Here is a 10,824-nt window from a genome sequence, read left to right as displayed (position 1 = left end):
TGGACGATTCGTGAAAGTGTATTTTGAGCTGTTAAGAAGACGCAGCGGGAATTTAGAGGTGAGTAAACCTCACGTGGTTCATATTACGAACCGAATAAATTTAATTACCTTATTTTGTCGTAATTGTGTGAAAATATTTATGGAATAAATATTTGTTTTAAAATCATATGGACTTGATCAATTACGGTCCATAGGTAAGTAAAATGATTTTAATTATACAAAATGAATTTCACGATTTTCTTGTGTGAACTATAGTTGGTATTAGTGATTATCCCTGAGCGGATAATTACGTATATATATATTTACGTGATTATATGTGAATGGCGTGACATTGAAGAGTGTGAAATTGAGATGATTAAATTATTATAAATTGACATGTGACTTACCATATTTATATGTGATGAACATGATTGATGAGTTCTTGTTAATATTCATGATTTACATTGGAGGATGTATAGAGTCAGAGAATGTAGGGTTCTGAGGATGAGGTGTCCGAAGTTCGACGGTTAAGGATAACCGGAGTGTTTGTGTACTGAGGACGGGGATGTCCAAGGTGCGACGGTTTATTATTAACCGAAGTTGTGTGCTGAGGACGGGGATGTCCAAAGCGCGACGGTTATAGTGTTAACCGAAGTATTTTTGCCGTTGCTTGACCCTAGGCCAAGGTGTCAGAGGTAACGAGGCAGTTCGAGCTCTAACGTGTTATGGGATGGGACCCAAGTGGTGATAGTGTTGTGAGATAGGACCAAAGTGGTGATATTGAATGGGTTTGACGTTTGCGTCGTGGATGTTGAGATTGTTGGTTGTGTTGTTGAGTTATAAGAATTGTAATTTAAAATCAACAGTTCTTTCTTGTTTACTCATACTGGCTGTAAAAAGCTTACCGGGTTTTGTGTTGTTGCAACTCCCGGTACACTATTCAAATTGTGTAGCGGGAAATCCTACAGGTCAGGAGAACCAGGACGGTGATCGGGCTGCTTAGAGTAGTGTTATGTGAATTACAGCATTATATTGTGAGGTTTGTTATGCTCATTTAGAGCTTTGCAATTTTACTTTGTAAGAGTGAATTGTAATAATTAACTCGAGGTTTTCGAGTTTTTGTGTTGAGTGGCGAGTGGTGTGTTTGTTTGTGAGAAAAAAATTCAGAACGTTATTTGTATTAATTGTTTATTCATGTTTCGGATTTGAATTGGTTATTCAAAATTCGGGGCGTGACACCAATACACAGCACGGTTAGCCTCAATGTCATCAATGGAGTGGTACCGGGGCCAATGACGAACTTAAAAGCAGTATCCCTTAATATTCCATGGGCTGTCGTCGATTAGCTTGCTGGCAAGCTTCTCTGAACCGACAGTGATGCAGTATGTGTTCTTCTTTGCTCTGATGATTCTGATCTGTCCAAGTGTCTTCGAAATACCCGATAGAATGGCCTTAATCCCACCCAGACCTGGTTCCTCATCTGCTATCAGGATACCCAACAGATCAACACCGTGCTCCAGATCTAGGAAGTCAGTTGCGTCCTCAAAGTTGACGCACATAGCTTCAATAATTTCTTCATCATCAAAAGTAATATCCTCTTGGTCCCCAGAGGAGGATGCCATTATCCAGACAAGAATAAGAGACTAATGCTCTAAATAAACCACAAAGGGTTGAAAGCCTAACTCACTTGAGTAGGTAAAGTAGTAATGACAGATAAACAGTTAGGAGGGACAACCAGAAGTTCCAATAGATTAGACAGGAGACAAAAGGTTGGTTGGCTTTAACTGCATAGTGCTTCAGGGTCGAGGGTCTTTCTCTTTTGTAGGAACTTAAGGCAGGCCTAAAGCTCCAAGGCGCAGAGAGAGACTGCTCCTTTCTTGCAAGACAAGATGGGCTCAACACCTTTTGAACCTTTACAGTAAAAGTTACTAACCTGAAGGAGAATCCTGTAGAATTAAAAGCTTGGTTGCTGTGGATTGTACAGGTGTCCGTTAGGAGGCTGAGGGTTAGAGAGAAGGAAGACGTTCTCTCTCATCTCGGTATAGCCTTGTCAACATATCAGCCAGAAAGGTTAGAGTTAAAATATTAGAGTGTGTTTGGATGAAGAAAAAAATGATGGAATTTAATTGAAAATGAGAATTTCATAATTCCTAAAAGCCAATTCTCTCGTTTGGCATTATCAGATTGAGAAATTTTCTGTGGAAAAAAACGAAGGAATTCATTATATAAATTCCTCACTTCAAATTCCACAAAAATAAGTGTCATTTACGAATTCATTTGCAGTATTCAATTTTTATTTCTAAAACAACGCTTTTTTAGATATCAAATTCCATCAAAATAAGTGTCATTTACAAATTCATTTGCAATATTTAATTTTTATTTCTAAAACAACGCTTTTTTAGATACCTTCTTTTTAGGAATTCATCATATAACGTGTAACGAGTTAGATATACCTTAACACTTTTTCCTAAATTCATATTACCTAGATGGAGGTGATTGCGAAAACAAAAGATTGATGATTAATAAGACCATGATTTACTTGTTATGGGTTTGACGGAATGAGTTCACGAAACATAAAACGATTGAGTACTCCAGAGTCCAGAAAACATAAATAGGCCATGCATATGGCTTCCTTCTGCTCAGATATAAAGTAATCTGGCACGGCCGGAGGTCAACCACAGCTTAAAACAATACATTTGTAGCTATCAAATACATTTAAGAGGTTTGGAAAAGGAAAGAGTTGGGAGAAAAAGACGCCCCCAGAACTAAAAATTTGAGCAGAATCTTCAGAGTTTGAGTTAGCGAAAACAAGAAAGATGTAAAGAAAGATTTATGCCATTTATACAATGAGTATCTAGGAACCAAGAACAAAATCGGACCTCAGCATAATATTGGAGGTCAGCCGATAGTCAATCCCTAAGTCCTTGACAGAGCAGGGTCACAGCAAAAAGCAGATGCTCTAAACTACTTATTGATGGTATAGTAATACCAAAGCCAAGGAAGAAAGGGAAGTTCAAGATAGAAAATGCAGGCTGTATATGGTGATTTGTCCAGGCGTGGGATTAACTAATTAAAGAGACTGCTCATAAGGAAAAACAGCTTCCAAATTGCTCATTCATAAGGATTGTCTACCCCTTGAGAATCCTTAGTTTCACCAGTGATGCTCGAATGTCTTTATCAGAGCATCCTTCACTTTGAACAACATTGGGATTGTCGACTGGAAGGACATGTTCCAAAGGAAAGTTCCGGTTAGCATGAAGCTTACGAGCACTGGTACCTACTCCCTTCAATATAACAGTCTTGTGTACACCACCAAGCAAGCCTTCGTAATCTGTGTCACCTAGTTCTCCCACAAAGGCAACAATGTTTGACAAGTTCAATCCCCAACGGACATACAGATACCTGGAGAGACTACATGTAAGTAATCCATAAATGTAATACATTTAGAGAAGAATAATTTTCAACAAATCCTCAGTAAGAGACACAGCATTCTCAGGTACAATAGAGGATATGATCAAGGATTTAGAGGGAAGTACTAAGTTTCCATTCTGTTCTCTTGCATCCTTGAGCAATAATCTTTATTTCTTTAAATAAATGTCGATGCATGAGTCTGTTATGTAATTATTTAGACTTATCTCAGCATATGGGCAAATCAAATAGTACGACAAAGTTAACAAAATCTCTAAGTTGTGAAAAAGGAATGGCCTGCAGAGCCACTATTCTGAATCAATAATTCAATATAATGTATTTAGCATGTATTAGGCAGCAGAGATAAATGCATATTGAAAAACTAGAAAAATCGAATTACTTCAGCATTTCTACCTGAGGGCTTGTGATCTAGAAGCCAACACAGGGATGACCTTCAGCCTCGTACCATTCTGAGAATATACAACATTGCATCGAAGAGCCTGAATTCTCATCATTTTCCGGAGTTCCTTAACAGGGGGAATCTGCACGTGATGACGTAATAGACATCATAATAGTTTGACTAGAAAAAAAAAAAAAAAAAAAAAAAAAAGCAGTTCTTCCTAAGCAATGAACCTTCAAGTGATTACGGAGTAAATTTTAATTTGCAACCCTAATGATGTATAGAGAAGCAGTACCCTTGACACAAAAGACACAGAAACATGGATGGTTAATAAAGGAGATATCACCTTTCTCAGTTGTGATTTTCATGAATGAAATATAGAGATATCTTACCACTGCTGGATCCTTCACATTAAACGCATAGCAATGCTTAGTTGTTCCTGATTCATCTGCTGCAACTTGTCCGTCTCCTTTTTTCTCATTGAAAGAAGCGACCCAACGAACCAAAGTCTTTCTCAAACCGTCTCCACCCCAACGGTATTCAGTGTGTGAACGATAATCCAAGTCTACCACAAAGGGAAGCCCAGAAGGACTATCCTCAGAGCTTGAAGATGGATAGTAGAGCTCACCACCACTGCTGCATATAAAACCATCAAACTGTGATGGGCTCAAACCCCCTGAGACCAAAAGAGACTGTATCTCTGATATGGGATAGGCTGTTGACAGTATGAATCCTATAGGTCCTGCATCCTTTTCCTTTGATACTGTCTCAATAACCTTTTCAACAATTTCACTTAACTCTGAGGTTGTATCACAATCCACAGCAATTACAAATACATGCTTCCTTTTCCTCAGTGCAGGAAATTTACCAGCCCCAGTGTTCTCTTCTTTCTCTGTGGCACCAGCCTTTTGACAGCCCTCTAGAACACCCTTTGACATTGTCAAAACCGCATTCTCTTCTTTTACTTTTCCTTCAGCGGCATCATTATCTAAAGCATTATCAAGAGATCCAGCCCCTTCAATTTTCTCACCATCCAAAGAGAGCTTCAAGTTCAAAGATATATCTTGTATATCCCTTAAGGAATCATCAGGTGAATCTGATCCTGAAGAATCAATTTCAGCGGCAGTTCTTCGCCATTGTGGCTGCCTTGGTTTGCAACTGGTTATGCGAGATAAGTAGGTCTTACAATGCTCTGGCCATGAGAAAAGGTGAATGTTTTTCAGTCCATTCTGCCTGCATCTTGCCCAAAGATGCTTATCCGAAACTAGGTTCAGAAGGGCATCAGCAATTGACTGCTGATCATGGGGGTCAACTAGCAGACCATTATCAAGAGCCTGTCACAACAACTGTCTGTATTAAGTATAGTTAAGGTACCTAGTATTTAAAATTTGAGTCACTAAGCATCCAAAAAAAAAAAGTCTTTGAAAGAAATAGAAATGTGCTCCAGGATGGACATACCCGATGTATATCAACAGGACCCCCATTTTTTGTGGCAACAATAGGTAAGCCATGAGCTGCTGCCTGATCAACAAAAAAAGGATCTTGTGTTGGATTTTATTACTTAACATCTCAAACAATTCATCTGATATAATTGAGACATGTACCTCTATTAAAGTAAGCCCAAATGGCTCAATGAAAGCTGGATTGATAAAAACACCCTGCCAAGAAACCAAAAACTTATATATAGATAACTTGAGCCATATAATTTTTATTACCAAGAGTTGACATGTAATATCAAAATGGGTTTTCGGATTGAATGTGAAAAGGCTTAGAAGACAATATTACATATATGTAATGTCACTGCAATGGTTACTGAAACAGGAAAGTTGTCATCCTATACCAGTTAAACTGATTAAAATCTATAGCCACCTATTCAGAATGAAGTCCATCCCTTTTAAAAAAAGCCTCTACCTACCACGTCATCGAGGAGCATTTGCTCTGTAGTTCTCCTGCACCATCTTACTCGTAAACAGTAAACATTACTTTTAGGTTCGATACTCAATAGTTTCACAACTAAATGGAGATTGAACTTAGATTTTCTGACAGAACATAACACTAGAAATTAAAAGATAAGGGGAGCCACTAAGAACCAACCTCCCGTCCCTAATCATAACATGAGATATTGCCACTTTTCCTGTCAAGTAAATAACCAAATAATCTCTTGCACAACAACTATTGTTATAAGGGGAAATAATATGATGAGGTTATTCGAGCTGAGCAGAGCCAAGCACAAAATAACCTCTTGCACAACCACTCCTGTCAAGTAAATAACAAAATAACCTCAGTATTTCGAGCTGAGCAGAGTCAAGATTGACTTTGAGATTAAATAACCCCGGCTTTCACTAAGAGTTCAGTTTAGCTTCAACTCAAATAAGTGAAAGTGATTTCCACAAGCACGCCTAGCTAAGTTTGATTGGAATCTGAACTTTGTATGACTTTAAATCATACTAACAGTGGTTAACCTAGCTAGTTGTAAGATTACTATTACCAGATAAAAATACCTTTGTTTTTGCTGCTAGACGATAGATGTCAGGAACATCAGACTGCTTGTGGTGTTTCGGATATGCCACATGACCATACAGATCATATCTGTCAATCAGCTTTAAAATAGAAAGAAGCACGGAGGCATTTGTGCTTGACATTTCATCAATATCGTCGCGGTTTCCCATAATTAATGTCTGCAATGACACAAAAGGTGAAAAGTTCATCCTTAAATATATGATTATATATAAATATATATACATATATATATATTTATTCTGTTTTTTGTTGGCTGAATAAGGAAGCCTCATCTATTTGTCAGGGGACTATTTGAATTACATAGTAGGAAGGTGCAGTTAAGAATTTGAACTTACGAGGTTAGAAAGATCCCTCAAAGGGCGACACTCTCCAAATGCTTTAACTAAAGTCGTAATATTCTTCTTAGGATCTGCCCTGGCAAGAGCAAGTATCATAGGCTTGCGCGGGTTGGTAAAGAAACGCATAATCTGCCAATAACAAATCATTAGTCTTACATCATAATCTAATTATCTATTTCAGGAAAAACAAGCATCTCAATCTATCATTTCATCCCATGAAAGAATAAGCATCAACATAAAGCTATCAAGCTTATAATCCAAACTAAGCAAGAGAAGAAAGAATAGTTATAACCTCTGACCAAATTGGCAGGTCAGGATTAGCAGTACTATCATCATTTCTTTCCCCTTCCCCATCTGCATCACCATCTGCAGGTGGAATAATATGATGAAATTCCATTCCAGGAGGTATTACCTAACCATAACAACAAGAATCGCAAGTTATTAAGAAGTACCACCAAATATAATGTGTTTTTATTTTTCAGTGGAGAAAGGGGGACAAATCTTTAATGAAAGACTTTGAAGAGATGTATGTTTTGATACTCACAACCGTGCGAGGCATAAACCTGCCATGACAGCTAACGCCCCTTTTGATTCTTGCTCGCAGTTTACGTTCTAGTATTGGATCAAAGCCATCATACAAGCGCCATTGTGAGTCTATTTCCTGTCTAGTGCTGGTTATAACAATCTCAGAGGCGTCAAGTGATAGTTCCTCTGCTTCTATCCTTCTCATAATTTTGTATGTCGTATTTATTTCTTCTCTTGATTGGCGTCCTTGTTTCAAAAGTTGCTCAAGCTTATCTCGTCCAAGTGAGTGACCAGTAAATAACATTGGGACATTCAAGGCTCCAGACAGAAGAGCAGCAGAGTCACCTGCATCTGCATAGTGTCCATGAATTGCCACTGGCCACACCGGTTCCCCACCTCCAATTTGCTCTCCAAGAGCTTTGGACAACTGTATAATATGGTTAAGTGCTCCGTCTACAAACTCAGGAATGTGTGGCCAAAGGAGTTCTTTTGGAATGTATTTATCTTTTGGGCCAAATGGTATACGCACTATATAAGCCCCAGTGCTCTCCCCAAGCTCCTCTTGTGGATTCTCAGAGTTTACTGGATTCAACATTTCAGTTGGTTCCCCATAACTCCAATCCACATCTGGAGCTGAAACTTGTCTTGTTAGTAAATCAACGCGATAAACTCCAGGCATTGAACCCAAGGCCCTGGCAAGTTCCACAACATACTTGACCTGATAACAATAAAACATTTATACTCCAATGAATTGATAGAAGATGTTATGATTCTAGTCAAAATGTATCCAGTATTGACTATATGGAGAACACAGAGAACATTATGGGGAATAACAATTTCTATTTGTAACCGTTACCTGGCCACCTGTATCAGAATCACGACCAAGCTCCATGTTTTCACCGCGTATCAAGCCATGGAGGCTGCATGATCGAAGACTACTTGTTAGAAATTAAAGCATCAAGAGGTATCAAGAGTGTAAGATATATCCATATGCATCGTCTTCCGTAAAACTGAAACTTAAATTGCATTAATTAAGAAAAAAAAGTTGTTTAGCTCATTGCCTTATTAACACAATGTAGAATTTCTTTTCCTTTTGATGAGCAGCCCAGTTCTCCATCACATCCATAGAATTGATTCTACGCATTCTTCCTCCTCTAGTGCTATCACTATTATGAGCTGAAATATCACCAACTGTGTCTCTACTCTCTCCTTCAGATAAGTCTTCTGACATGTCCTCAGTTGCCTCTCTCCTTCCCCTTTCACGCTCATCCCGACGCCTCGCTGTTCGTTGAGCTTCTTCTCCCTCAAGCTGATTAATTAGTACAACAACACCTCAACCGTTTCAAAGCTAATTAAAAAACTGAAAACAAACATTGATCACTAATTCTACTTGTAATTAAAGAGCTTGTTTATAACACAAGGTTCCTCAATATAGATGAAACTAGTACGTACTTATAAGATGAAAAATCTGAACTATGATTCTATATATATATATATATATATAGAATTCACACATTTTGTAAATCTGTCTTCTTATGATCGAGCATTATGCAACCTATAACTTTTTGTCCCTTTGAGTAAAATTATCAAATATTCTCGACTCAACCATCAAATCGCTTAGAACACCAATAAAAAAAATTGGAAATTTCTCGAAAAACCTGCTTCTTTTTGCGAGCAAGATTCCAAATCCGCCAGCACATGTTCTCCAGCCTGGTGTTCCTCTCCTCGGCGCTCCTCGCCGTCGCCGCGGCCTGAAAAAAAAAAAAAAAACAAAGCAAAAAACCAACCGGCGATCAAAAACTGATCGAAACGTAAAATCGAGATAAACGACGAGATTAGATTCGGCACATACTCGAACCCAGGAGCGGTGGAGATCAGTCTCATCGTAGCGAGTGATGACCTCTTCGACGAAGTAACGAGTGGGACTGAAACGACCTCGTTCCCGGAGCAGCAGCGACGACGACGATTTGGCGTCGTCGAGGCCGGGACCGACGTCGAGAATGGCCTCTAAGTAACTGTTCACCCAGTCATTTCCCGCCATTGCCGCTTCTTCTACACCAGAGCCAGAGCCAGAAAACAGAGCAGTTTGCTTGATTACAGTTTTATATACAGAGAGAGAAAACGGTTAGGAGTGTGATGTGCTGGAGATTTGTGACAATGATGTGCAGAGATGGAGTGTGGGAGAGAAGTTTTCGGAGAATTTTTCCTCCTCCACTTTGCGATTTCTCTGGAAAATAAAAAAGGTTTATTTTGAAAACACTTGAAAATATTGGGTTCCTTTTATACCCCTGCCTGTCTCTCATGCTAATCAACCTTTACGTGCACGCTATCGTTCTCGTTCTCGTTCTCCTACAAACCACATGCCAATCTCATCGTCCCATCCCTGAGTTTTAGCTTCTCTATTCCTCGCAGCTAAATTATATCAACATTATTCTCCTAAAAATTGTAGCTATTGTGTCATTATTGTTGGAAAATGGAGGGAAAATTTTTTACAGTTACAATTTCATAATATCCACAGTTCCACACCAACATTTTAGGCTTCATCTGAAATGTTAGTAGAATGATTATGTTACGTAGAGTTGATCCAAAGCAAATAGAGCTTTACATCTGGAGATATCCGCACCAAATTTTGAAATACTGAAATTAAAGGAATAAGGAAAACTTGTAAGAAAAATTCTTAACTTTCGGCAAATCTAGGCTAACTAGTACGTATTTAGATATCAAGGCAATCTTGTTCGAACAAGTGGGAGGTGCATATATTTTCTAGCTAGAATTCAATTTGATCAACTTCAAAGAAGGCGCTGAAGGGCATAATTATGTATAAACAAAATGGAATAAATTCCATGCATGGCTTCTCTCAATCTCGAAGAGACTACTTGAAGCATAATTATGTGTAACTCCTTGAAGCATCATATGAAACTCATAACAGACTAGAATTCTAACCTTGAGAACCCATTGAGTGGAGAAGAATTGATGCAATAGGAAGCCTACACAGCACTCAATGAAAATCAAATATGTCCATGGTATGGCGATGGGAGGGGTGTAGTCTGTTGGTGCCGATTTTGGCATCAACGAGTCAACGGAAGATCCGTTGAAATCCAAGTGTAAAGTGGTGGGGTTGTTTTCTTCAAGTGGGCCTATCTTTTCCTTCGATTAGTTTGACTACATGAGTAGCTTTGGTCGTCTGCTTGTGACTGAAGGTATGCCCCTGGTGGTCATGTGCCTAGTCTTGGTCGTCCACCTCTTGCGACTGAATGTATGGCCTCGGGCTTCTTTTGCTTGATGTTGGGCGTCCAGGCTTCCTTGTTAGGTGAAACTGAGGGTCTCGTCTCGGACTTCCTTCACCTGATGTTGGGCCTCCAAGCTCCTTGTTGGGTGAAGCTGAGGGTCTCGTCTCAGACTTCCTTCACCTGATGATGGGCCTCTAAGCCTTGTTGGGTGAAGCTGAGGGTCTCGTCTCGGACTTCTTTCACCTGATGCTAGGCCTCTAAGCTCCTTGTTGGGTGAAGTTGAGGGTCTCGTCTCGGACTTCCTTCACCTGATGATGGGCCTCTAAGCCTTGTTGGGTGAAGCTGAGGGTCTCGTCTCGGACTTCCTTCACCTGATGCTAGGCCTCCAAGCTCCTTGTTGGGTGAAGTTGAGGGTCTCGTCTCG

General features: G+C 39.3%; 1 protein-coding gene across 1 annotated transcript; it reads right to left on the bottom strand.

Moving 5' to 3' along the window:
- Positions 1 to 2,741: 2,741 nt before the first annotated feature.
- On the bottom strand, positions 2,742 to 9,407 carry LOC133741344 (probable sucrose-phosphate synthase 1). Its single transcript, XM_062169267.1, has 13 exons — positions 9,023 to 9,407; positions 8,829 to 8,921; positions 8,232 to 8,479; positions 8,027 to 8,090; positions 7,190 to 7,888; positions 6,938 to 7,057; positions 6,643 to 6,774; positions 6,289 to 6,465; positions 5,392 to 5,445; positions 5,246 to 5,308; positions 4,180 to 5,121; positions 3,802 to 3,929; positions 2,742 to 3,381 (listed from the first exon to the last, which is right to left on the bottom strand). The coding sequence occupies exons 1-13, from the start codon at positions 9,209 to 9,211 to the stop codon at positions 3,108 to 3,110; spliced, it is 3,183 nt and encodes a 1,060-aa protein (XP_062025251.1). The 5' UTR covers positions 9,212 to 9,407; the 3' UTR covers positions 2,742 to 3,107.
- Between the last annotated feature and the right edge of the window lie 1,417 nt (positions 9,408 to 10,824).

The sequence above is a fragment of the Rosa rugosa genome, chromosome 3, assembly GCF_958449725.1.
Source record: "Rosa rugosa chromosome 3, drRosRugo1.1, whole genome shotgun sequence".
NCBI lineage: Eukaryota > Viridiplantae > Streptophyta > Magnoliopsida > Rosales > Rosaceae > Rosa > Rosa rugosa.
The sequence above is the reverse complement of the archived record's forward strand: the minus strand, read 5'-3'. Positions and strand labels throughout refer to the sequence as shown.

What these genes read in the sequence shown, in the direction of transcription:
- LOC133741344 (XM_062169267.1), bottom strand. Translation starts at nt 9,211, where the DNA reads ATGGCGGGAAATGACTGGGTGAACAGTTACTTAGAGGCCATTCTCGAC. An exon ending in TTCTACATTGTGTTAATAAG is followed by an intron (nt 8,091 to 8,231) that starts GCAATGAGCTAA and finishes TCGATCATGCAG; the next exon opens with CCTCCATGGCTTGATACGCG. An exon ending in GTCTAGCAGCAAAAACAAAG is followed by an intron (nt 5,446 to 6,288) that starts GTATTTTTATCT and finishes GTTTCTTGGCAG; the next exon opens with GGTGTTTTTATCAATCCAGC.